This window comes from Chionomys nivalis, chromosome 10 (genome assembly GCF_950005125.1).
Source record: "Chionomys nivalis chromosome 10, mChiNiv1.1, whole genome shotgun sequence".
Lineage (NCBI taxonomy): Eukaryota > Metazoa > Chordata > Mammalia > Rodentia > Cricetidae > Chionomys > Chionomys nivalis.
In genome coordinates, this window is record NC_080095.1 from 26,560,615 (window position 1) to 26,583,162 (window position 22,548).

The window sequence follows — 22,548 nt, forward strand, 5'->3', positions numbered from 1 at the left end:
ATAGAGTGCTATGTGTGTGACATATAGGACTAAGGTCCCAAAGCTCACACTGTCTCTGACATTGCTCCACAGTAATGTCTACTGAACATGGGAAGAGCCTTGGGGATGGGACAGGGATTTTGTCCTAACAGTGCCTAGTGGACTAGGCCCTTGGAACTTGGTACATGTAACATGGCTTTCGTGGGGGGTTTAGCATTGTCATTCCCACCCCAATCTTTCCTGCCACCTACTAACAGAACCCTTTTCTCAGCTTCCTTGCGAGGGATGCAGGAGGTCCTGCAAAGGAAGGCGCTGCTTGCGTTTCAGAGGTGAGTGGGAGTTCGTCTTTTCACTCTGTGTACGTAGTGACAACCAAGGATGATGAGTATGAAAAAGGCAGGATATTTTTAAAGATTATGTAAACAGTGTTTTGCTCCGTGGAGTATGTTGTCTTGAGCAGCAAACATGAAACCTTGAAACTGGAAGCAGGATATCACTCCTTGCCCTGTTCTCCCACTTTTAATCTATTTGGGTATTTTTTATTCATTCCTGATAAAGTGATTTCAGCACAAGAAAGGTAGACACTTTGTCTATAGAGCTGGTTCCTTTATTGGAGGCATTTGTCGTTGTCTTGAAAAGAGGTCCTTCTTTTCTGGCTTTTTCTGCATGTCAGGCTGTAGGCTGTGACATTAACAGGTGCAGAAACCAGAGGTCTGAAAGTCTCTGAAACGCCCCAAACCCACTGCCCACAACACCTTCACACTTGGACAGGGCATTGTTATCCTAAAATCTGTGGTTATCCCCATACCTGGTGGACAGGAGAAGCAATAATGCCATCGCAGTCTGGGGAGGGGGTGCAGGAGTGAAAGGAGTCGCTAGGGACGTATATTGGAGCCAGTGTTGAGCCAGCATCTAGGTAGTTTTCCTTGGTTTTGCTCATTGCAGGTGTAATAAATCATCAAAATCAAGTTGGTCCCTGCAAATCCAGCCCTGTGAGGTGAAACCTAGAATTGGAATTGATCCTGTCGTTTTAAATACACCTGAGTTGCATTGATCTCTTAAAACTGTGCTGGAAACTTAGCTGCGTCTTTGAAAACCTCACGAATCAGCCTCTACCAGCCACCTTTGTCAGATGCTTTCCTCAGCGATGAGTGGAGGCATCTGCTGTGTTGTTCGTGTGCCTTTCTCACGGCGTCCTCATCACCTGGCTTTTCTCCACTGAAGTGCCCGAGCCTCATTTCTTTCTGTTTCCAAGCAGGCTTGTCCAACTCCTTCACTTTGCTGGGCCTATTCTTGACGTCTGCATAGATCCCTGGCTTTGGGCTCAGCATTTGTTGTTAGTGTTTCTCAACCCAGAGCAGGAAAGCATTTCCATTTCAAATGATTCCAGGTTTTGCTTTCTCCAGTTCTCGTCAAACCCACACGCGGATGCCTGAGAAAGTGGCCATCACATCTGTTTTACTTTCCTTAAATCAGCAGTCTCACTGGCTCTCTAAAAACAGCCACAGTGGTGGTCTGCCTGGGGCGGCCTGGGTAGCGAGGGTTATGTAACAGCTGTTCTGTCGGCCTGAATTCTTTTCTGTTCCTTCTCCACTTAGGTTTGAATTCAAAGAGATTTAACATATTTGTTCATAAGGGACTAAGGAGAAATAAGCTCTCCTAATCTAACTGACTACTTTGCAGAAGGCTAACCTAAATTAGTGTTTATCTGAAATAAAGAATGTTTTTAAATACATACAATCATTTTGATTCAAGTAGACATTGACTATTTTAGTCAATTGGGGACCTAATAAAAGCTTTAAAGAAAAGATTTTAAATAAATAAGAAAGATTGTATTAATTCTTAAACGTAAATAGAGCGTTTAAAGCCACTTGGGTGAGAAATGTTTTTCTACTATGTATTTTATATGGTTTCCCCCAAAGTTCTGTTTATACTATTATTTCGCTTCTGGTTTTGCTGTTCATTTTTTCTGTTTGAAAAGAAAAGTGGTACCTTTAAGAGGGATAGCCTTTGGGAATGAAGTCTTAATCATAACTAGAGCCAGACTTTGGAAAGATTGTTTTCCGGGGCCCTCAAGGGGGCAATGTGTGAATATATCAAAGTGGTGTGGCTTTACCCAGATACTGAGCTGTCAGCCCATAACCTAGTCACCCCCACCAGTTCATCCATGCCGAGCAGAATATGGCAAAGTAAATACTGCTGTGTGCAGTGCTATAAGCTTGGCTTCAGCGAACTTCCATGCCCTCTGGAGAAAAGTGGTCCCAAAGACGCTGACAGCATGTGTCTGTCATGTCTGCACTATTAAACGCCGCTCCTTCATCGTTCATGTCTGCCACCCAGGGGCTGGAACACAGCTTCACTTTCCTGTCTCTCGACCCCTGGCGTGGGTTCAAGTGTGGTGGGTGTATGTGTAGAGGGTGATAGCTTGGGGCTGAGCTGGTCCAGAATGCGGACGTTCAGTGCTAAAGCCACCTGGACAAGCTAAGGTGTGTACCTAGCGAGCGCTCTGATTTAACTCTGTGTATTTCTTCCTAATTCATGAGTTCTGTGCCCATTGTAATCAGAACTGAAGGGAACTTTGAGAAATTAGCCAGACAGGACAGCAGGATGGTGGTATAAAGACCAAGCCTTGGCATCACACACTTCCCCATTCCATTTCTGGTTTTGCCTCCTTTTCTGAGTATTCTTAGGTAAGATGCTTATAATAGAGGTTTCATAAATTGTAGTCATCATTGTTGTGAGATCTGTGCTTTATGAGCCAGAATAAGAATTGATCAGCATCATTATATGATCATGATCAGCTCTTGACACTATTGGAGCTGGAATTTAGGAGTCCACTGGATATGCTGGGCTCTAGCCCGGTAGTCTGAGCCATCCGTGTTCCAGCAGCAGCCCAGTATGCCTTTGTCTGGCCACTGCATCTGTTACACTGTGAAGATCATTTTGGGTCTCTCCTTCTGGTAGGGTGGGAAGAGCTCCCTAAGGAAAACTTATATTATTTATCTCCAGACTTCCTAGAGCCTTATTCTTTGGAGTAAGTACTGCATAATATAAATGGATAGATAAACAGATGAGTGGGTGGGAGTGGATAGGGGTAGGTGAATGGGCAGGTGGGTTAGTAGATGGATGACAGTAAATCAGTAGGTGGGTGCGTTAATGGATGGGTAGGTGATTGGAGAGTGGCTGTATGGATTAGTAGATAGATGGGAGGATGGATGGATGGATGGGAGAATAGGTAGATGGAGAGTCAGCTAGGTTGGTAGATGGGAGAGGTGGATGGATGGGTACATAGATGGGTAGGTGGCAGGTAGGATGATGGATGAATAGATACTTCTCTATTCATGGGAGAAGAATAGATACCCATCTTTGTCATGGGAGAAGAACTGAATTCTTTAAGATAAAGGTGCTTTATCTATAGAGGCACTGTGAGCATCGCTATGATAGCATTTTAGTGTTGTCTACATGAGGATGGCTTGTGGAGCTGCTTTAGATTCATGTAGAATTTTCAGACTTGCAGCTTCATGGGCACTTGGTTTTTATTGAGCAAAGTAGCAGTAAGCATACCAAAGGGCCCTTGTCCCAGGAAGCTTAGCTGCTGGAGCTGTCCCACACAACCAAAGCAAGGTGTGTGGCATCTACAGGGGGTGAACCCCACTTACTTTTTCTTGTTTTATATGCTATTTCCCACCTACCCCCTTTCTTTTGTTAAAGTAGTCAGTTCCATTCATTAACAAAATTGTTCAAGTAAGTCACTTAAAACTCATGTTTTAAGGTGTGTTTCAATAGAAACAGGCAGGCGGAGTCTCATTATTAGCCTCAGTGGAAATTCTTTAGAAGTCACCATAATGCTCTCTGGAAATGGCAAAATTGCTAGCTCTTCCAGTTTGTTTCTTTTCCAGGCCTGTGGTTAGTGGCCCACAATCCTGTGCTGAGACCAGAGTGGGGCCTCTGCCCATAGCGACCATCCACACTCGGCATTCACCAGAGCAGCTGCCAGCTTCTCACTTAGTTGGCACTAAGTGATTTGACTTACTTTGTGGAAAAATACAAACTGGGCTGAGAAAAATTACGGTTCTGACAAATTATTTTTGATGGCTGTAGAAACCTGGCCTTTTTATTTTTGAAAGAAGACGAGATAAAATAAATTGTTCTGCATAATAAATGTTTCTTCATAATCGATCTTTTACCCATTTTCACTGGATAATTGGGAAAGACAGAAACCATGACATTTTCACCTCATCCATGAGCACCAAAGAAAATTCCTCTCACTACTCATGTGTGGAGAGCCAGGGCGTGTCAGTCATGCCAGCTGGAACGCAGTGGAGGCAGCTCTAGTAAATGCTTGGCCGCCATCGCTTAAACCCAGGCCAGTGAAGCCCAAAGGTTGTAGCCTGTCGAGGGGCTGCTAGGAAGGGTTCCCCAGGACTCCCTAGTTGATATTAACAAATGCTTGCTGCATGGGCATGAGAACCTGATTTGATTCCCAGCACTCACATAAAAGCTTGATGTGGTGATGTATGTTCTTAATCCCGGTGCTGAGGAGGCAGAGTCAGGATCCCTGTGGCTCACTGGCCAGTCAGTCTATTAAGTTCAGGGAAAGATGAGGCCTCAAAAAAAAAAAAAAAAAAAAAGTATGAAGAACAAGAACAATAGAACAGAGGCTTCTGTCCTCCAGATGCGCACTCGCAGGCAAGTGCACCAGCACACGTGTACAACACACACAAATAATAATAAAAACCATTTTTAAGTAAATTAAAATACTAAGGAAAGAGCAAACCCCAGTTATGCATACAGTACAGCATTTGCCCAAACAGTACCCAAGTTCATGTATTTGGCATATTTTCTGGGTCGTGCATATTACGTGTCTTTCTTTTCCCGTGGAAGTCTGACGATTACGTAAAAAACCAATGTCTCTAGAAAACTTTGGTGAGTTGGCCGCAGATGACTCCATAATAATTTCAGTTTCTGTTTCATCTTGAACTTGCAGTCTGCTGGTGAAAGTCCCTCTTTTGATCACAGAATGCTGTCAAAGCAGAGATGGCTCTTTTTTTTTTTTTTTTTTTTTTTTGGTTTTTCGAGACAGGGTTTCTCTGTGGTTTTGGAGCCTGTCCTGGAACTAGCTCTTGTAGACCAGGCTGGTCTCGAACTCACAGAGATCCGCCTGCCTCTGCCTCCCGAGTGCTGGGATTAAAGGCGTGCGCCACCACCGCCCGGCCCAGAGATGGCTCTTTACTATCCAGGACCACACTTTGTAATTAGTCTGCTCCATGCTCCTTTTGTGGAAGTTAAGTTTGTTTTTCTCTTCCTACAAGACTGTTAAAAGCAGAAGTAGGTTCTGTACACTATCACATTTTGAATTGCTTCTGATGAAATGCATGAAGTTCCACATAAAAGCCGAAGAAGGTTACACTTGCAGCCTGTTAGACAGCCCAAGCAGCCTCTGCATCCAGCAGCCAGGACCAGTGGATGGAGCCAAGTGTCCAACCACACTGTCATACAAAACAGAGGAACACAAGTAGGGAGCTGCATGGAATTTAGTAGACTCCTTACAGAGTAAATGTCTTTCTTTCCTCCTTCTGGTTCACAAAAACCCAAACCTCATTTTATAAGCAAAACTGGTCTTTGATTTTCATATGGCTTTTTCTGAAATCCTGAAATTTGGATGAAGTAGTTAAGGCCACTCCAAACTTAACCAAAGTAGCCATCATCTGGTCATGGGTTTATGTTAGAAAAGGGTGAATACTTTTTCAGGGCCCACAGCCTGTTACTTGTTTTTATCATGACCCAGAATGACACTGGTTTCTGTTCAGCTAAGAGGAAGCATCTGTTGAGAAGGCCAGACCTCAGGGTCTGGGGATTGATTACCTGTCTCTAGGCCCCTTCACAGAGTCTTGGAACTTCTATGGCCGTTTTAGGCTCTGGACAAGAACCAAACACATATTCCAATTCATTTTAATTTAATTTTAATATTTCTTATTAAAACATAATCTGTGTATGGTGATCAGATTGTGTAACATTCATTAACAGTATTGGGGAAGGGTCAAGGAAATGATACATAATTCAGCTGAAAATGAGACTTTGACACCAAAATGCAGATGTGCGGAGAACTTGTGATGGGCACGCACAGGTGGCCTCGTGTTCTAACAGCAGTGAATACTTTTCCAGGGCCCACAGCCTGTCACCTACAGACTACCAAGCAGCTTTCTACCTGGCTCTGCAGCTCGCCATCTCCAGACAGGTCAGTATCTATAATGTCTGACGCTGCTCTCGGAGGACGCCAGCTCCTCCCAGAAAAGACCCTGAGGTTCCAGAGAGTTTGAGCATGTGCTGTGAAGATAGACGGCCTAGGCTGTACTATTGAAAGTAAATCCACAAAGGCCCAGCCTGGAGTCAGATGGCAACACGGCATGTACCCTGATTCCAGGGGTCACCAAAGGACCTTTGTTGCTAACAGTAATGGGGTCATGGAACTCAGTGCTGCGTTTCATGGTGGAGATTTAGTCACTGGTTGGATCCTGACTGTCACGGGGTATCTGTGCTTAACTGGAAAATGCTGGAGGTATCAAGAGACACCAGATCTCTTAAAATGCATAAACGATATGAGCGTTTCCACGGGTGCATGTTCTTGCTGGAAGGCCAAGCCTTGCTAGCTTCATTTTCCCAAAAGCAACTTGAGCTGCCTTTCACATTCTAGTACCCTCATTCCCTCCCAGCTGTTCTAGAAATGGCACCCATATGCTTGCTAGCCCACCAGGTGCAAGACACTGGTGGTGACCCCAGCACATTCCTGAGTGCACACTGGAAGGGTGAATCAGAGGTTGGCTCAAGATGTCATTCCCTAGAGGCTTCCCAGAATGGTGTTAAGAAGTAACTGCCATTGGCATCTTGGAAACACAGCAAGCCAAGATTCCTGCCCTAGAGAGGTTTGTTACCTGGTGGAATGTGGTCACAGCTGGACTGGGTAGGAGCTGCCACTGCAGCAGAGGTGGGCTGAGCACTGGTCATCTGTTTTCCCTTCACCTCCTCATTTTCCTTATAAAATATCAGTCCTTTTCACTTGAGGTCAGGAAGGGAGGACCATGTCTGCCACTGTCATTGTCTAGCCTTGGTACTTGAACACTGCTGGTATGTGTTTGACACCCAGTAAGAGTTTTTTAATGAAGGGAGCCAGCTCTGAACCCTGCATCTACTCCCTTCTAAAGATATCCTTTTGTGCCCCATCTCTATCCCTAAATACTTGCCCATCCCTACAAACCAGTAGCACCGTGAGGATAGCCTTGGCCTCCGCACTTGAAGCTGAGGAATGGTCGGCCACGCAGGAGGCTGTTGCTGAAGACAGTGGATGAGTAGATGGGGACTTATGGGTGCAACTCATCCACAAGGATTATAGGCACGAGTGTTGAATCACCAGGGCTCTACATGAGTGTGTCCCTGCTACCTGGGACAGAGGTCATGGCCCTCCTAGAGAGGGTAGAGAAGGATCAGAACAGCCAGAGTCCCCCCCCCCTTTTATCACTCAGCAGGTGTACTCAAGGCACCTCACCTCTCTGACCTGAACTTCCTCCCTGCCACTGAAGCATGACCGTAGCACTGACAGCTCTAGGGTTCCAAAGAAGGAAGCCTCTGTAGCCAGCACTTAAGGCATAGATCCATGTGAAACTGCAGTTCAGAGTGGAAAATTAGGGGGCTCTGGAAAAGGAAGTCATAGATTCTCCTAAGGGCTGAGATTCCTGAAGATTTGGGAAGTGATAGGAGAGCTGAAGGGCAGAGTTGGAAGCCACACAGAGTCCCCTGTGCAGATAAGTTAGAATGCCTCTGTCCTCAGCTCTGCTTTGAAATCCAACATATTCTCCTTTCTATTAAACCTGAAATCTAACATGTTCAAATACCTACTGTACACGTAACTCTGGGCTCCATGCCCGTTTATTCTTCACTAAAGACCGTGTTGTGAAGCTGGACGACACTAGGTGGCTAGTGAGTAAGGTTCTGCTCCCTGGCACTCATGTCACAGCCAAATACAGTCACACATCTCTAACCACAGCACTGTGAGGCACACAGGTGGATTCTGGGAGCTCTGGGTTCAGTGAGAAACTTGCCTCAAAAAATGAAGCTGGAGAAGGCTAGAGAAAGCACCCATGACAACCTTAGCCTCTGTGTGCACATCCACAGGCAAGTGCACATGCACACACCTCTTACACAAGAACATGTTGAACACCTGTTGCATTCATGGTTAAGGTTGTGCCTGAACCTGCTTAAATTTGGATACATCTGCTTTGCAAGTGGCCCTGTAATTTGTTTCTTGTCTCCAATTACTTTGGGATGTAGTTTGGAAAGGTGTGGGGTTTTGTTTGTTTGCATATTTCCTTCATGTCCAGTAGAGGTCTAGACATCTGGTCCTTAGAAAGCTCTGTTAAAGGTTTCGTGGCCTATGAAGTATTTTAATTTCAATAATATTATGAAAGGGGAGAGTGATTCAGCTAAGGCAGTTCAATTCCACTAAGAACCCTTGGTAGCTTGCCTGCATCTCTATTTGCAGTAAAATCATCTTAGACACAATCAAAAGTACATTGATTCTGTGGGGAACAAAAGTGAGAAAGTGTTTCTCCAGAGAGATGGAAGAGCATATGGACAGGTAACTAGAGAAGTGGGGTCTCTCCGGTCCCCTCATCAGCCCTATTACTGCTGAAGAGGATGTGCTCCCTTGTTTGGCCAGTGTCCTGGGGATGCCATGAGGTTGACCCCTACAATGTGAAACTTCTCACAATGCACCTTCTGTAACCAGGCCCCTTTCTGAGGAACTGTTTAAGCATTCCTTTTGGTCTTGTTTTAAACCAGATACCAGAAGCTCTCGGGTATGTTCGTCAAGCTCTTCAGCTCCAAGGTGATGATGCCAACTCCCTGCACCTCCTTGCTCTCCTGTTGTCAGCCCAGAAACACTACCATGATGCTCTCAACATCATTGACATGGCCCTGAGTGAATACCCAGAAAATTTTATGTAAGTAATCCCACATTGATCTCCCCTACTCTGGAATTACTGGATGAGCTTCACTCTCCCTCTTTCTCGTCTGTCAAATGTGAGATCTTCATGAATACTCGAGGAGGACAGAGAATCTCTGTTGTCCCACCCCCACTCCGTTTCCTAGCTACCTGTGATGTGCCTCAAGTCACCCTCACCTGCTCCTCCCTTCTGTGTACCCTGGAGCACAGACGATCATACCAACATGGTGGGTGAATCTTTTAATAGTTTTCTGGCACGGGACAGTTTTCTATATTCTGTCAGTTATGTTTTAAATAAATGCTGATTGGCAAGTAGCCAGGCAGAAAGTGTAGGTGGGACAACCAGACAGGAAGTAGAGGTGGGTCAGTGAGAACAGGAGAATTCTGGGAAGGAGGAAGCCCATTTCTCCCCAATCCTGTCCCAACCACAGAAGAAGGAAGATGTGATTGCCCTGATGAAAAAGGTACTGAGCCATGTGGCTAACATAGATAAGAATAATGGGTTAATATAAGTTATAAGAAGCTTGAGCTAATGGGACAATCAGTTTATCATTAATATAGACCTCTGTGTGATTTCTTTGGGACTCAACAGATGCGGGAACTGGGCAGAACAGAAACCCCTTGTCAACAAATAGCACCCAACGTGGGGCTCGAACCCACGACTCTGAGATTAAGAGTCTCATGCTCAAGAAAAATATTGTAAATACTAATATCAGTGCACTTGGCTGTGACAGAATCCTGTTACACTCCAGTGACTGGAGTATGGGGAAGTGTTGCTTTGGAGACTGTTTGTCCTGTGTCCCTTGAGAGCTCCCACAGGCTGTGAGTGATTATCCTGTAACTTGGATCAGGGTACTTTACCTCTCTGAGCCTAGGTTAATCTCTAGGAAGTTAATGACTATACGTACTGTAAGAATTGTCATCGTAGGCAGCCCCAGGCTTGAAACTGCCTGTCCATCACATCTGTCCTCTGAGTCACATCTTTTATTGAGCCAACGGATGTGGGATCCTTTGACTCCTGGTGGTTAGGCTTTGTGGAGAACATTGTCTTCTGGGCTACTGGGTTGCCATTTTATCCTCAGTGGTGCTTAGTTACCAGTACACAGTGGCCAAGAATAGTAAACACCCCAGCAGGCTGGAGGGTTCTAATTGTCTGCATGGCTGCAGATCCAGTAACAGGGTGGGGACTGCTTGGGGGTCGGGGAGCACAGGGAGAAGGGGAGGAATGTGGAAGGTGGCCCTGCTTCCTCTCTACGTCCAGAAGTGCTGCAGCAGCATATAAATGGGTCAGTACTGGCTTGATCTCCTGCCTCATCCCCTCCTGGGGGTTCTAATCAGTGCTTTTTTGTCTCCTCTTGGAAAATTGGTTCTCCTCTCCCTAGCCAGAGCTGTCTTCTTATAATCCAGGAAGCCTCTGACTAGAGTTTGCTTCTGTAGGCTCAGCTTTTTGCAGAGTGAACTAAAAATCTTTGCTACAGTTTTGCTTCTTGCACATCTAAGACTTGCTCTTGTGATACCTGTGTATTTATCCCAAGACATCTATCCCTGTGGAATCTCAAAGTATTTAAATTACTTAAAAAATTTTTGGTCCTTTCTCCATCTCGATAAAGTAGTAAAGTACAACGTGATACAATTGAATTTGATCTCTCTTATCAGTCCTTGTAAAGCACCCTCCTGTGATTCCTGCCTCCTGCCCTATGTGTGTACACACACTCTAGCACGTGGTGTCAAGGAGCTTCCTAGACCACCAGCCACACTGCACAAGAAGCAGTAAACAGTGGTGGCTGCCATGGCGAAGCCTCCAGGTGACAGCAGCTGACAGCCTTTTCAAGCTGTAGGAATAAGGAGCAGCAGTGGAGATGTCTAGGAGCGCAAGTCTGTTATTCCAATGCTAAGCTGTGAGCTGGAGAAAGCACATGGCAGCAGGTCTGAGAACAGCCCATGACGTGTTCGCTTCTCAGATATTCGTGTTCTTCCTTTGTGATCAGAACTTCTCCCCAGGTTTTAGTAAGAATACGTTTCAGTATTCTTATTTTAGTAAAAATATTACTAAAAGTTGAGACCAAATGTGGGTCCTGTGGTTTCCTGCTGGCCTGGGTAAAGCCTGATAACACCAACCTAAACAAGAGTGACTCCATTTTGTCCCAGCCTAGAGTTTCCTCTAGTTTCTTTTATCCCTAACCCACTGATAGTAACAACCGCATAGTTGATATTATGTTTGTACTTATTCCCTAGGAATGAACATCCTTCCACTAGGGTTAGCCCTGTCTGTCAGATAAGATAGTTGAAGGTTCTCATAGAAGCAGCTGGTCCTCCAGTGTTACCCCATCTCCACTGGTCTGTTCTCCATTATTATAACAAAAAAGAAAAAAAAAAAAGATCTAAAACTGGGGTTAACATTTGTAAAGAAAATAGATTTATTTATATATTTATCTAGAGGTCCAGGGGCTCGGTGTAGATGTTGCGCGTCTTTGATGGGGGGGCTCCCTGACTGCGTCGTATCTGTTACATGGTAGATGGTACATGGAGGGAACACATGCACAAATGAGAAGTCACAGTGTGAACATGAGTCAAGAGAACAGAACTTGCACTGTTACAGCAGACTGTTCACAAGAAAATTAACCAGGGTCCTGTAAGAATTACGTCACTTATTTAGAAGGGTAGAGCCCCCAGTGACATAATTACCTTGTACTAGGTTCCACCATTTTCCTCTATAGCCACACTGAGGATCAAGCTTCCAACCCCTGAACATTTGGACACACAAATCATGACCAGAACATATATCACATGCTTTGGTTTGCAGGTGTGTCCTCCAAAGATTATTGTATTAAGGCTTGCTCCCCAAGGTGACACTTTGGATCTTAAAGGGTAGTATCTTGTCTACTTTTCTGTCGCTGTAACAAGGCATCATGACCAAGGCATTGGGGGCTTACAGTGTCAGAGAATGAGTCCCTGACCATTATGGCAGGGAGCATGGCAGACAGGCATAGCACTAGAGCAGTATCTAAGTATCAAGTACATCTTGATCCACAAGCCTGAGGCAGGGAGAGAGCTAACTGAGAATGACATGTGCTTTTGAAATCTCAAATCTGCACCCCAGTGACATACCTTCTCCAGTGAGGCCACACCTCCTCAAATGGTTCTACCAACTGGGGACCAAACATTTGAAATATGAGCCTATGGGGGTCATTCTGATTCAAACCACCACAGATGGTATGTATCTGATAGAAGTTTCTAGGTTGTTGGTTATTGTTATTACTAACTGTGGCTTATGGATAAAGAAACGTAATGTGCCCTAGGCTTTAGTAAGTCTAAGATTCTACTGGAAACATCATTAGGACCTTAGCTTGTCTTCTTTCCGCTTACTTTTTCTTTATAACCTACCAGCTGAGTTTGCTCCATTAGTTCCTGCCAAGATGTTCTGTCTTTGTGAGAGGCCCAAAGTGACACAGCACTTATTTGTGACCTGGAACCTCTAGAACCATGAGCCAGAGTCAATCCTCCCTATGTATGAGATGATTGCTGTAGCTCTTTCAGTACAGGGTCAGAGTGGACTATATGGCATCCTCATTCTCCATGAAATCATAACCCATGTTTTCATACCTTGAAAAAGCTTAACAGGGACCTAAAAAGTCTAAACTAAGAGGCACCATCTCAGCCATTTTGTCATTTGAAGCAGAACTGTAAGTGGATAAATATTCACCAGCTATAGGATTTCCGAGAACCAGAAATGCTTTTTTTTTTTTTGATGGGGGCACACAACAGTAGGGTCTTATGTGGCTCAGCTTCAAACTTACCCTGTAGCTGAGGATGATCTTGAACTCCTGGTCCTCCACCTCAACTTTCCCAATGCCAGGGATTACACATGTGTGCCCTCATACCCAGTTTATGACGTGTTCAGGATGGAGCCCAGGGCTTCATGCACGCTAGGCAAACACTACCAATGAAGCCACGTGAGTCACAGCCTCACCCAGAAACTCCTTCCTAAAGGAACTCCACAAGTAAGTCTGGAGAAGCTGCTGTTGTGGGCTTAGTTCTGCACGGAAGGAAAGGAATGCAGATTCTTTTTATAGAAGTTAAGGGTTCAGCTATAAGAGTTGGGCAAACCTGGCTTTGAACATCAAACCCTCCAGCTCTGAGTAAGTCACTTAATGACTTTGTCTCATCTTTTCATTTGTAAAATGTGGCTAATAAAATACCTATATCAGAGGATTATTGTAAGAATTGAGTTAGCTAACGCATTTATAAGGCTATTGTATGTGACAACTGCTTAGAAACTGAAAATAATTCATATTATCACACCACCCCAGTGGCTTCAACCGTAGTTTAATTGTTATCAAATAATGATAGAAACTAAAGAATGTTTATTTAGTATATTTAAGACGATAGTATAAAACATGAATATTCATTCCTTATTTAAAGAAATGAATATTAGAGGTGCCCATGAACTGCCTTTGCATTCATTTGTGCTCACACTTATATTTGCAATATGTCCTATGTGATGTAATGGGTGTGTTTCCTTTCTATGTAGTCCTGTTGCCACTCATCTACCGTTAATTATTGCCTTGACTTCTGTGTTGGTCATTGTCTTATATATCTCTACTATCTATGTTTATACTTGTAAATAACAAAGATTTTTAGTTTTGAATGTTTTTCTGTATTTTAAAATATAACCCAGAGGGCTGGAGAAATGGCTCAGAGGTTAAGAGCACTGACTGCTCTTCCAAAGGTCCTGAGTTCAATTCCCAGCAACCACATGGGGATTCCCAACCATTTGTAGTGAGATCTGGGGTCCTCTTCTGGTGCTGCAAGCAGAATACTGTACATATAATAAATAAATAAATAAATATTAAAATATATATATATCTCCCAGATACTACTTGCTTTCAGTGCTTAAATTATGTTCCTGAGGTTCTGTCATCTTTATCCAATGTACTGTAAAGAGACAAGATTGCTCTTTTTGGGGGCTGTGATAGGAGATGCTGCTGTAAATATTCTTTACAAGTCTTCTTGAACCTACCCATAGATTCTATGGGAAATGGATAGGTCATAGGTCATAGCATTTGTGTTTTGTAGTTGCTTGGTTTGATCTCTCTCTCTCTCTCTCTCTCTCTCTCTCTGTGTGTGTGTGTGTGTGTGTGTGTGTGTGTGTGTGTGTGTAGCCCTGGCTGGCCCCGAGCTCACTATGTAGAGCAGGCTGCAGGCTGGTCTTGACTTCACAGAGATCTGTCTTCCTCTGCCCCCAATGCTGGGATTAAAGGCAGGCATGCACTACCATAGCTGGCAGATAGGTGTATTTTTGACTTCGCTGGTAATTCCAAAGCATTGGCCAGGTTCCATTCCTTTTGGTCCTAGAGCCCCTGTGACTTCTGCACCAATGTTGCCAGACTTGTTCTTCTCCACACTGTGGCCACAGGCTAACGATTGCATTGTGAGTTGTGGCGTGCCCCTCCTTACCAGTGAGACTGCATTTTTTTTTTATTTGCGTATTGGTCATTTAGCCTTCCCCTTTTGTAAAGGATAGAGAAGTCTTTGCTTGTTTTTTACTTAGGTTATCTTCACAAATTATGAAATTTGTAAGGTTTTCTTTTATATTTATAAAAAGTAAGTTCTGGTTTCTTTATATTTGTTGCTTCTTTTATTTTTAAGATTTATTTGTTTATTTATTATTTTTATGTATGTGTATGCCTGTGTTAGTTTGTGTATATCATGTGTGTTTGGGAGCCCAAAGAGCCCAGAAGATTCCCCAGAACTGGAGTGATAGACAGATGTGAGCTATCATGGGGATATTGGGAACTAAACCCAGGTCGTCTTCTTTTTTTTTTTTTTTTAATTTAAAATGAATTTTTAACATAATATATTCTGATCATATTTTTCCTCCCCATCTCCTCCCAGATCCTCCCCAACTCCCCACACTTCTGAACCCACCTCTTTTCTTTTTCTCTCTCATTAGAAAGCAAATAGGAATCTAAAAACAACAATAACAAAATAAAAACAAACCAAAATAGGACAGAACAAACAAATGGGTGGGTGGGGAAACCAAAAAAATAGTATAAGAAACACTGCTGTGCTGGTTTGAATGTAATTGGCCCCGTAATCTCATAGGGAGTGGCACTATATATATATAAAGAAAAAGACCTGTAAGGTAGAAAAATGTCCAGCAGAACTTTATTAGACAAAAATCTTGAACCTCCTCCTGCCTCCTCCCCCAAGTGGCTGGTTACAGATGTATACCCCATCTCTACAGTGCTGAGGCGCATACCTAGAGCCTTGTGCATACGAGGCAAGCCCTCCGTCAGCTGAGTTTCGTCTCCTGCTTATTCTTACTGCTTTGTTATATGAGAGATAGGCTTTCCTGTACTTTTGGGATTTATGGGTCTCATGGTCATGGTCATTCTAAGCCTTTTCATATAAATTCCAAATCAGATTGTCAAGTTCTACCAAAAACCCTTAATTTTGAATGGGATTACATTAAATATAATACCTCAGTTGGGGAGAATTATCAGTTTTTGGCAGTGGCTTTTCTAATTCCTTGCCATTGTATGACCGTAATGAACTAGGCCTTTAAAAATATTTTATGAAGGGCTAGAGAGGTAGCTCAGCGATTAGGAGAACTCCCTACTTTCTCACAGGACCCAAGTTTGAGTCCCAGCACCCACATGGCAGCTCAAGCTGTCTGTAACTCCGGTTCCAGAGGGTTGATGCCCTCCTTTGACTTTCATGGGCAAACTAAGATACACATGCAGTACACAGATATACATGGAAGCAAAACACTCATACACATAAAATTTTAAAGAGTAGAGGAGGCTGAATGGTGGTGGTGGCGCACACCTTTAATCCCAGCACTTGGGAGGCAGAGGCAGACAGATTTCAATGAGTTCGAGGCCAGTCTGGTCTACAAAACGAGTTGGATAGCCAGGAATGTTACACACAGAAACCCGTCTTGAAAAAACAAAACAAATAAAAAATAAAAAGTAAAAAAATGAAAAAAGAGGGATAATAATAATAATATCATCTTTATGAAAGCTAGACATTTTGGGTCACTCTAACCCCAGCATTTGGAAGGTAGGGGCAGGAGGACCAGGATTTAAAGGCAAGCCTATGGGATAGTGAGACTGTCACAAATAAAACATATCCTTATGAGGTTTTGCAGTTTTCTTCATAAATATTTTGTTCATGTTTTACTAGGACTATTCTTAGTTCCCTGTAAAATCTTTTAGTTTTTTTTTCATATACAATTTATATTTGTAATTTTTTTTTGAACCTGGAGATCAGACCCCAGTTCCTTTTTTTATGGTTTATTTAACATTTAACTTTGTTTTATGTGTATTGTGTGAAGTGTCAGATCCCCTGCAACTGGATCTTCAGACAGTTGTGAGCTGACATGTGGGTGCTGGAAATTGAACCCGATCCTTGGAAGAGCAGCTTAACCACTGCTCTTAACCACTGAGCCATCTCTCCAGCCCCTGTAAAATGTTTTTAATCTGATTTGTTACCTACATGCTGCTAGAGTATAGAATGGGAACTGGCTTTTGTATATTTTCTTAGTCCAGTTTAATTCTTAATAATTCAAATAACATATATTATTTTGGAATTACTACTTAGATAATTTTATTAGAAATAATTAAAATTATATTTTTTCTAAGCTCTCGGGTTATTTACCTGACCTCACTGTGTTAGAACCTTGAGCACATTTGAATGGAACTACTTCACTGTTTGCCGTCAGATATTTATGCTTATTACAGAGTTTTTACAAATACCCTTTAAGAGATAGAAGATGTTTCCTTATTCCTCATTTGCTGTCCTGGCTGTCCTGGAACTCACTTTGTAGACCAGGCTGGCCTCAAACACACAGAGATCCATCTGTCTCTGCTTCCCGAGTGCTGGGATTAAAAACATGAGCCACCACTATCTGGCAGAAATGTTTTTATTAATCAAACCTGATACTGAATTTCATAAAATGGTTTTTCTGCATCAGCTGAGATGATTGTATGACTTGACTCCTTTAATCTATGAATATTGTATTGATATTTTTAAATGTTAAACTAGCCATGTCTTCTTATAATAATACCATTTTGGTTGTGATAAGTTAACTTGTTATGGATTTCCTTGGCCAACTTTTAAATGATTAGTTAAATTGATTGATAAATTTAATTGATTAATAATATCATTTTGATTGTGATAAGTTTATTTCTTATTGATCTCCTTCACCAGTTTATGTTTATATTCAAAATAGCCTGTAATTTTGTTTGCTTTTATATCCCCATCATATTTTGGCTATAATTGGGTTAGGCTGGGCTCCCTAAATGATATGGAATGCTTCCTTTTTATTTTTTGAACACATCAGAGCAATTTGTGTAAGGTTAGAATTGTTATATTAGGACGGCACTAAGGAGCAGCCCACCCAGACATTCTTCGAGTTTCTGCAGGTCAAGATCCATGAGGTACACGGCCATCTTCCTTAGGTCCAGCATCCTATCGAAGGCAAATTTAAGGGGCACATTGATTATGTCATTACTCAGCTCAGACACAGTGATGGCCTCTGTAATCACTAATCAAAACACTGCTCAAGAGGTTTTAACTTAAACTGAGATCCTTTGAGAATATGTAGGCAAGTCTTACTATTTTTGTTTTATGCATATGAGTATTTGCCTGCATACATGTAAATGAACCATGTATGTTCTGGTGCCCATAGAGGCTATAAGTGGGGGTCAGATCCCCAGAACTGTTTTTACAGATGGTTGTAAGTCCCCATGTGGATGCTCAGAACAGCAAGTACTGTAAACCACTGAGCCATCTCTCCAGACCCATCTTTCACCATGCCTCCCACAGTGTGGTGTGCGAATATAGTGGTCATAGCTGACTGTATGAATGTTTTGTGTCGAGATCTTTTCACATAGTTTCCAATAGTGTAAAAAAATCATGACCACCTGAAAAATCTCCCCAGGTGTGAGGACGAGGGACCCTTACAGAGGTAGGTGTTTTAGAAGCGCTGTGTCCTCTGACCCAGAGATGTGTGTTTTTAGTTGAAAACACCTGAAACTGTCCACCCACCATAAGATCCAAACTTGTATCTGAAAATTTTGAAAAGCCACTTTCTTGTGCTTTGTCCAACATCTGATGGTTTCATAAAAGTGCTCTCAATCCGATGACCTCACTAATAAACAGTGCATGAGTAAGTGTGAGTATGTACTCTACTTAAACAGGAAAAAAATCAAATCAAACTTCAGACAAAACTGCTGAAGAGTTGCATAACCATCTTTGTTTCAGGGCAGGAAGGAGAGGGATGGGGAGCAAGGAAGTTACTGTTTAAAGGATACAGACTGCTTTGCAAAATGAAGCGTTCTGGAGGCTAGAGCTAGAGAGATAGTTCGGTTAGCACTTGAATTCGGTCTCTGGAACCCACATAAGAAACTCTATGTAGGTGCTAAAGAGATGGCTCAGTGGTTAGGAGCACTGGCTGAGATCCTAGACGACCAGGGTTCAATTTCCAGCATCTACATGATGGCTCACAACTTCTGTAACTCCAGTTCCAGAGGACCCAAAACCCTTTCTGGCTCTGGAGGCTTCCACACATGTGGGGCACAGACATGCATGTAGACAAAACACCCATACACATAATATACTTTACAAAGGCCATATGTGATCTTTGTAATCCCTGCATTGAAAAAGTGGAGACAGGCAGCTCCCACTGGCCAGTCAGCCCAGTCAGTGAGTTCCAGGCCAGTGCTAGACCCTGTCACTAAAACAAGGTCTAGAGCAGCTGAGGAATGACAACTGAGGTTGACCTCCAGCCTCTGCATGCACATGCACAAGGTCTGGAGATGGCTGATGGATGGTGGCACTGCATTGTGAATGAACTTGAATGCCACAGAACCATATACTTAAAAATAGCAAAAACGGCAAATTTTATTCTATGTATGTTACTACCTTTATTAAAACAACTTTCTTTTATTTTATTGTTGATGTGCTTGGCTATAGGATGGCTTCTAGTAAGTATTCTTCAGAATTATATGACTAGGAAGTGTTAGTGTCTGGATCATTAAGCCAGCCTTCTTTCAGAGTAGACTTTCTGAGCCCAGGTGACATATCCCACTTAGTATCCTGACGAGTGTCACCTTTCTGGGAGGTCTGGGTTTGTGGTGAGGTCTTTGGTAAACTTGGATGCTTAGGAGTAGGACCCCAGTCTATTGACAAATGAATGGCTCGGAGGCCAACACAGCATTTCCAATCAAAGACTGGGAAGACTGGGAGAGTGTTTACAGCTGTATTTGTTTAGGAGGTTCAGGGGGACTCTATCCTTCATGGCTAGATGCAGACATCCCCAATGGGATGGGTGGTACTCCCTACACCTCTTTCCCCATGTTCACCTAGGCAGGCACTTCTGATTTAAATTCCTCAAGTATCTTGTGCCCTTTCCAGAAGAGCCCCCCTTTTAGAAAATGTTTATTTCCTTCAAGATGGACCAGTCTCCTTGGCAGTTGAAGGTCAGGTCTGTTCAGCAGATCTGGGAGAAGTCAGCCCGAGGCAAGAAGGTCGGCATCGAAGCCACCCCTTTCTAGTCAGCACCCAGAAAGTTGATTTAATATTTTCCTTTTCAAGACCGCTAATTTTCCTAGTGTCAGTCAGTAATCCCAAGAGTCACCTTCACACTCACACAGTGTACTTTCTGGACACTGTTGTCTGCAGTGCCTTGCCCACCGTGATCAGCATGCCACAGACCTGAGGAGCTGTACTGTGAGCAACTGGAGCCCGCAGCCCTGCACAACGGCTTGGGAGCCGTGGGGAAGAGTCTGCCTGTTCCTTTCTCTGTGATTGCTGGGCCAAGGGCATTGTTTCCCTGTATAGAACCTGAGGGCAGCTTCTCTGCCTCCCTCTCACTTTGCCCCCTTGATGTCTCATGCCGTCCCAGCTGTATGTGTAGACCCTATTGTTTTGAGGGTAGCATAACATTCAGCAGCTGCCATCGCTAAAGCAGGAACTGAAGGTGGTCATAATGATGGTGGCAATGTGATTCCAAAGGTGTTTTCAGTTCAACCTGGGCAGGTCGCTTCCAACTGAGGCACCATGGCTCCAGAATTCAAACTGAGATCTGTTATCAAAACAGAAGCCAATAATAAGGCAAACTGCTGTGCCTTGAGGTGATTTGTATCCATTGTTTTCTCTAAAATACTTCTAGGTGGCTAAGGGCATATTCCAGTTGAACTAAGGGGCAACATGTAAGGAATATGGTCCATCATAAAGAGGAGGAGCTTAGGGTCACAGGTGTGCAGCACATCATCAGGTTGGCTCTGTCCCCAGCCCTGCCCCTTGAAGGGTAGGAGAAGAGGCAGCTAAGCCCTGAAAAACCAGCTACTTGCATATTCTTTGGCACTAAGAATCTTTGTTTTACCAAATCAGTGTGGTCTTGATTTCTGGAACAGTTGACCTGAGAGTGAGGGGATATGGTGCAGCTTGGTCACTGCTGACAGCTGAGCCCAGAGAGCGAGGAGAGCTGATGAGCTTCCAATGCTAGCATATTGCACTATGTCTCCTGGAGCACCCGAGGGTGTCAAGATGGTCATGTTTTTACAACTTCCTTAGCAGTTAAATAGCTCACTTCTGTCAGGGAGCAAGTGGGTAGACCCATCACCAGAGAAGCTGCTGCAGCGAAGAGAACCTAGCCCTCAGACACGCCTCCCTATTAGCTGCTAGCCAGGGGCCAGAATGCATTTGGGTGTATGACAGGACCAAGCACCCAGATTAATCCCTTAAAACCTGAGAATAGCCTCTGAGATGTCATGTATCGGCAAAGAAATTTAGACCAGAACACATTTCAAAAACATTTAAGTTTATGTCCATTTGGGTAGGCATAATGCCAGACTCTCCCAGCCATTGAACCTGACTTTGATTTGCCTGTTCTGCAAAACATTTGATTCTTCATCTCTGAAAGATGATTTACTAAGCCCATTCAGGATCCTACCCTGTCCACATGCTGGTGGGGCAGTCGCTCCATGCTCTGCGGACTCAAGGGAGGACTGTGAGATAGCTGCTCCTCTGAATGATGCCCCAGACCAGGAGACCATGGCTGCCCTTCTGAATGATGCCCCAGACCGGGAGACCATGGCTGCCCCTCTGAATGGTGCCCCGGACTGGGAGACCATGGCTGCCATTCTGAATGATGCCTCAGACCGGGAGACCATGGCAGCCCCTCTGAATGATGTCCCGGACTGGGAGACCATGGTTGCTCCTCTGAATGGTGCCCCGGACTGGGAGGCCATGGCTGCACCTCTGAATGGTGCCCCGGACTGGGAGGCCATGGCTGCCCCTCTGAATGGTGCCCCGGACTGGGAGGCCATGGCTGCCCCTCTGAGTGGTGCCCCGGACTGGGAGGCCATGGCTGCCCCTCTGAGTGGTGCCCCGGACTGGGAGGCCATGGCTGGATGGTACACCCTCAGTGTGACTATGTGGGCAACACTAGGCAGAGTTCTAGCTCGTCCCTCAGGAAGTGCTCAGGGGTTCTCCCTGGAAGGGCAGGTACCATGTATTTCATACCACAGCTAGCGTGCCCACAGTTGTGAGCATAATGTGAATGGTTTGCAGAATTCCCACCTAGCTTGGGAACTAAAGGCATGCTCCCAGGAGTCTCACTGGAGGCAAATGTGGTGCATACCAATAGTTCCATCTTCCCAGGAGCCCAGGAGTTTGGAACCAGCCTGCGCAATATAGCAAACCCTCAATTCTAAATAAATAAATTAATTTCTCCTGGGAATGAATAAGCACAGCAAGAATTTCCAAAGTGCAAGAAGCATGGGAGCCCTTTCCTGGGCAGCTGTTTTTCCTCTGTTCTTAAACAGACCACTGAAGTCTGTCCTCCTTTAGGGTGGGGGCTGTGAACAGACCACTGAGGGTCTGTCCTCCGATAGGGTGGGGGCTGTGAACAGACCACTGAGGGTCTGTCCTCCGATAGGGTGGGGGCTGTGAACAGACCACTGAGGGTCTGTCCTCCGATAGGGTAGGGGGCTGTGAACAGCAGTGCTTTTTCAATTTAACTTTGCACCCACCTGGGATTACCTGGGAATCTAGAGGTGTGTGAATTCCGACTGGGGGTGGCAGGTAGAAGAGAGAGAGATTCTGTTTTTCCCAAGAATCTTTCCAGTAGATTCTGCAGCTACATGTCTTGTTCTATACTCAGAATAACAAAGTATTCAGAAATCTGCTAAGGCCTTTTCTAGTTTTGCATTTAAAACTTGTATCTTCTCTATCTCCTGAGATCATAAATAGGAGATCATATATATCAGTACAGTAGTTAGGTAAGCCAAATGGTCTATGAAATTACTTCCTGGGTAACAAATGAATAACCAGATCACTTGAGTGTCATTTGCTGACTCTTTGCAATTAGTGAGGCCTCGAAGAGTATTTGGTATGTATTAACAGTCATGTGACCTGGGTGACCCCTCATTCCTTCCAGCTGTTGTGAAGGGGAATGGCAGGACTGTGTCTCAGCTCTGGCTCCTGTATGGCTGTAAGCCAGCATCACAGGCTGCCCTGGTGTTATCAGTCACAGTGGCTACACTAGGGCCTCTCAGGTT

The 22,548-nt window shown here is 44.1% G+C and overlaps 1 protein-coding gene across 8 annotated transcripts in view; it reads left to right on the forward strand.

The window, feature by feature from the left end:
• Positions 1-22,548, forward strand: part of Ttc7b (tetratricopeptide repeat domain 7B) — a 215,232-nt gene that overhangs the window by 129,218 nt on the left and 63,466 nt on the right. For all 8 annotated transcript variants that reach the window (XM_057782135.1, XM_057782137.1, XM_057782136.1 and 5 more), the window contains 3 exons: positions 251-308; positions 6,145-6,217; positions 8,815-8,975. In XM_057782135.1, the coding sequence (XP_057638118.1) occupies positions 251-308; positions 6,145-6,217; positions 8,815-8,975 (292 nt within the window). The remainder of the gene's footprint in view (positions 1-250; positions 309-6,144; positions 6,218-8,814; positions 8,976-22,548) is intronic.